The 5,293-nt window shown below is 40.3% G+C and overlaps 1 protein-coding gene across 1 annotated transcript; it reads left to right on the plus strand.

The window, feature by feature from the left end:
- Positions 1-536: 536 nt before the first annotated feature.
- LOC121489614 (ribonucleoside-diphosphate reductase subunit M2-like) lies at positions 537-2,222 on the plus strand. The gene has a single exon (XM_041752847.1). The coding sequence runs from the start codon at positions 537-539 to the stop codon at positions 1,713-1,715; it is 1,179 nt and encodes a 392-aa protein (XP_041608781.1). The 3' UTR covers positions 1,716-2,222.
- The last annotated feature ends 3,071 nt before the right edge of the window (positions 2,223-5,293 follow it).

Genomic DNA, 5,293 nt, shown 5'->3' on the forward strand with positions numbered 1-5,293 from the left:
GGCGCAGCGGTTTAGCGCCTGCCTTTGGCCCAGGGCGCGATCCTGGAGACTCGGGATCGAATCCCACGTCGGGCTCCCGGTGCATGGAGCCTGCTTCTCCCTCTGCCTGTGTCTCTGCCTCTCTCTCTCTCTCTGTGACTATCATAAATAAATACTAATAAAAAAAAAGAAATAACAAAAATCAGAGTGGAAATAAAATAGAGACAGGAAAGGCAATAAAAAAGATGAGTCAAACCAAGAGCCTTTTTTTTTTTTAAATTTTTTTTTAAATTATTTATTTATTTATGATAGTCACACACACAGAGAGAGAGAGGCAGAGACACAGGCAGAGGGAGAAGCAGGCTCCATGCACCGGGAAGGGATCCCTGGGTGGCGCAGCGGTTTGGCGCCTGCCTTTGGCCCGGGGCGCGATCCTGGAGACCAAGAGCCTTTTTTTTTTTAAAAAAAAGAAAACCAAAACTGACAAATCTTTGGATAGACTAATTAAAAAATAGGGAAGATCCCCGGACCTGCGCGCCCCCGCCCCCGCCCCCGCCATGCTCTCCGTCCGCGTCCCGCTCGCCAGCATCGCGGACCCCCAGCAGCAGCAGCAGCAGCTCCAGCTCTCGCCCCTCAAGGGGCTCAGCCTGGCGGACAAGGAGAACACGCCCCCGGCCCTCGGCACCCGCGTGCTGGCCAGCAAGACCGCCCGGAGGATCTTCCAGGAGCCCGGCGAGCCGAAAACTAAGGTACTTGCCTCCAGCGCGGAGGAGGAACCGCTGCTGAGAGAAAACCCCCGCCGCTTTGTCATCTTCCCTATCGAGTACCATGATATTTGGCAGATGTATAAGAAAGCGGAGGCTTCCTTTTGCACAGCCGAAGAGGTGGATCTTTCCAAGGACATTCAGCACTGGGAATCCCTGAAGCCTGAGGAGAGATATTTTATATCCCATGTTCTGGCTTTCTTTGCAGCGAGCGATGGCATAGTAAATGAGAACTTGGTGGAGCGGTTTAGCCAAGAAGTTCAGATTACCGAAGCCCGCTGTTTCTATGGCTTCCAAATTGCCATGGAAAACATCCACTCTGAGATGTATAGTCTCCTCATTGACACTTATATTAAAGATTCCAAAGAAAGGGAATTTCTCTTCAACGCCATCGAGACGATGCCTTGTGTCAAGAAGAAGGCAGATTGGGCCTTGCGTTGGATTGGGGACAAAGAAGCTACCTATGGAGAGCGGGTTGTGGCCTTTGCTGCCGTGGAAGGAATCTTCTTTTCGGGTTCTTTTGCGTCGATATTCTGGCTCAAGAAACGGGGCCTGATGCCTGGCCTCACGTTTTCCAATGAACTTATTAGCAGAGATGAGGGTTTACACTGTGACTTTGCCTGCCTGATGTTCAAACACCTGGTCCACAAACCTTCAGAGCAGAGGGTGAAGGAAATAATTATCAATGCCGTTAGGATAGAACAGGAGTTCCTCACGGAGGCCTTGCCAGTGAAGCTCATTGGGATGAATTGCACGTTAATGAAGCAGTATATTGAATTCGTGGCAGACCGACTTATGCTGGAGCTTGGTTTTAGCAAGGTTTTCAGAGTAGAAAATCCATTTGACTTTATGGAGAATATTTCACTGGAAGGGAAGACTAACTTCTTTGAGAAGAGAGTAGGCGAGTATCAGAGGATGGGAGTGATGTCAAGTCCAACAGAGAATTCTTTTACCTTGGATGCTGACTTCTAAGTGAATGAAGATGTGCTCTTTGCTGATTTTTTTTTCCCCTTTCTCATCCAAAAAAAAAAAAAATCAGCTACTTGAAGTGTATCAAACCAGCTACACCATGAATCATCCATAACGTTCATTAATAGTATTGTTAAAACTGTGTAGCTACCTCATAAGCAAGCCTGTTGATCAGTTAATGCTAGTCGTCTCACCCAGAAAGAAGCATAGACAAAAAGCTACTCGGATTCTTAATGAAAGATATTGGCCGTGTCTGGCTTTTGCGGGCAGGCTGGCTGTCCACTAACTTCACAGTGGCTCTCGGTGGCAGTCAGGTCTCAAAAGTGTGGGGACTCAAGTGAGTCTGATCTAGCACGATTAATCAGTTACTCTAAGGCCCTTGGGCGGTGTCAGCCTCTGTGCTTCAAAGCAGATTTTTAAGTTTACGTACCGATTTTTATATAAAACTGGCACTTTACACACAAATAAACATAGTTTGTACTGTTGAAATAAAGGCTTGATTTAACTTAATCTGGTTTCTGGCCCAAATGCAGAGCATTCTATTGACCACTAATGGGAGCCAGTTTGCAATTGACTAGGTAACCAAAAAGTCCGTCAAACCTGTGTGAATCAAGCATGTTATTTCTGTTAATTTTCTATAATGAATTGATGTTCTCTTTAATCAACTTTAAAGTCAATCCTTCATATACCTAGGTATTAGCCACTTGGTGCCATGAAGAAACGCAGGTTGTGTTTTTTATTTTGGAGGCCAGGTCAAGTATTGTGGAATAAGAGGGGAAAGGAGGTTCTAATTCTTAAATCATTAGAGCTTGAAGTGTGATGTAGGCTGACTGCTGGTCGCCTGGGGGTGTGCGAGGAGCAGCATCCTTTTATTTCTCAAATCACATTTTCCCCCACCTTGAGTTCTTATAGAAGATCCTTAGATCCTTAGCTGTAGGGTCTGAGATAATATTGTAAATTGATTTTGAAATCAATCCTTGCACGAATTGACCCACTTAGGATCTTGCTCCAATTAAGTGGCACAACCAGAACTGAAATTGGCTCCCCGGAAAGTTGAGCATTTTCTTTGATTTGGTCTAATTTGTAAGTAGGTAATGTTGACCTAATCCATTTGTGTCCACTACATGTTTTTTCAATTAGATATTTTTTCTGTTTTTTTGTTCTTTTATATCTGGTTCATATTTTGAAATAATTGCTCAGTTAGTGCAGTTCATGATTGGAGCAGATAGTCTTCAGGGCACTTACTTCCAGCTTTTGCCTCAATCTGAGCATTACCTTGTTGGATTCCTGACCTGCAGTAGAAAACTAGAGTTGCATGAGCTATATTAATACATGTTCTGTTTACACAGTAATTTTAGAAAGAAGTATAAAATAAGATACTTAATAGGATTAGTTTGAATCAGCCTGCCTTTGTGTTACCCCTGCTTTATCCCTCCCCATCAAAAAAAAAAAAAAAAAAAAAAAAAAAAAAAAAAAAACCCCAGCCAGGAGGTTACGAGAAGGTGGTGGATGATACGCACTGATCCTTTGGCCACATTTGTTAACCTTTTTGTGTTGGGTGATCACTGACCTGTTCTTTTGTCAGTTTTCTTCATTTATTGTATAAATTGTCAAATAGTCAATTTAAAATTTTCTGTAACGGTGGCTGTCTTTTAAATTATTGTTACCTAAAGTGAATCTAGATAATGTGGTTCTTACCTTGTGCAACACAAAAGTGAATAAACGTTTTTGCCTCGCGTGTCGGGTGCAGACGGAAGTCGGAAGCAGATTTTCAGATCCTGCCTCCCCGTTGGTGTGTAACGTGAAGATTAATTTTTGCCAACTCCGATTCCGTTTCCTAAGCCGTTTAGAGGGAAGCAGGTTTTAGTCAAGCGTTTCAGTCTCAAAATTGAATACTGCACTGGGATTAAATGAGCTGTTCTTATGTCAAAAAAAAAAATAGGGAAGACTCAAATAAATAAAATCAGAAATAAAAAGGGAAACATTATAACGATACCACAGAAGTACGAATTATCCTAAAAGACCACTATGAACAATATACATCAACAAATTGGATAACCTAGAAGAGATGGATAAATTCCTAGAAACATAAAACCTACTAAGACTGAATCATGAAGAAAAAAATCTGAACAGACCAATAATGAAAGTAAAGACTTTGAATTAATAATCAAAAACTTCCCAATTAAAAAAAGCCAAGGATTCAATGGCTTCACAGTGAATTCTACCAGTTAAAGAATTAATACCAATCCTTCTTAAAGAAGTTCAGAAAACTAAAGAGGGAGGATGCCTCAGTGGCTCAGTGGTTTAGCGCTGCCTTTGGCCCAGGGCGTGATCCCGGGGCTGCTTCTCCCTCTGCCTGTGTCTCTGCCTCTCTCTCTCTCTCTGTGTCTCATGAATAAATGAATAAAATCCTTTAAAGAAAACTAAACAGGAAGGAACACTTTCAAACTCATTTTATGAAGCCAGCATCAGTCTGACACCAAAGTCAGACAAGGATACTACAGGAAAGAAAATTACGGATCAATATCCTTGATGAACATAAATGCAAAAATCCTCAAAAAATATTAACAAACCAAACTCAACAGCTCATTAAAAGGATCATATATCATGTAGAAAACAACATGGAAGTTCCTAAAAAAATTAAAAATAGAACTACCATATGATCCAATTATCACACTACTGGATATTTACCTAAAGAATATTAGAACACTAATTCAAAAGGATATATGCACTTCTGTTTATTGCAGCATTATTTACAATAGTCAAATTATACAAGTAGCCCAAGTGTCCACTGATACATGAATGAATAAAGAATAAAGAAGTGGCATATATATAGCCATAAAAAGGAATGAAATCTCACCATTTGCAACAGTGTGCATAGATATAGAGAGTATAATGCTAAGTAAGCCAGCCAGAGAAAGACAAATACCATATGATTTCACTCATATGTGGAATTTAAGAAATAAAGCAAACAAGCAAAGAGAATAAAAAGAGAGACAACCAAGATAGAGACTCTGAACTATAGAGAACAAACTGATAGTTATCAGATGGGAGGTAGATGGGGGATGGGTGAAATAGGTGAAGAGGACTAAAAGTACACTTATCTTGTTGAGCACTGAGTATATATAGAACTTGCTGAATCACCGTATTGTACACCTGAAACTAACATAATACTGTATGTTAACTACACAGGAATTAAAATAAAATAAAATAAGGATCATTCATCATGATCAAATGGGATTTATTTCTGGGATGCATGGATGGTTCAATATATACAAATCTATCAATATAATACACCACATCAGCTGAATGAAGGATAAAAATTATATGATAATCTCAATAGATGCAGTAAAAGCATTTGAAAATATTCAACATCCTTTTATAATAAAAATTTCCAACAAATTAGGTATAGATGGAATGTACTTCAACAGCAAAGGAAATCAACAAAATGAAAAGGCAGTGAGAATCCCCAGAGTAGGCATCCTTGATAATGGATGCCCAATATTCAACACAATACTGTCCTACCCAGAGTAATTAGGAAAAAAAAGAAAAAAGAAATACAAGGCATCCAAATGAGAAAG

The sequence above is a fragment of the Vulpes lagopus genome, chromosome 4 (assembly GCF_018345385.1).
Source record: "Vulpes lagopus strain Blue_001 chromosome 4, ASM1834538v1, whole genome shotgun sequence".
In the NCBI taxonomy this organism is placed as follows: Eukaryota; Metazoa; Chordata; class Mammalia; order Carnivora; family Canidae; genus Vulpes; species Vulpes lagopus.

Coding starts and splice junctions, on each gene's coding strand:
- LOC121489614 (XM_041752847.1), top strand. CDS start 537: ATGCTCTCCGTCCGCGTCCCGCTCGCCAGCATCGCGGACCCCCAGCAG.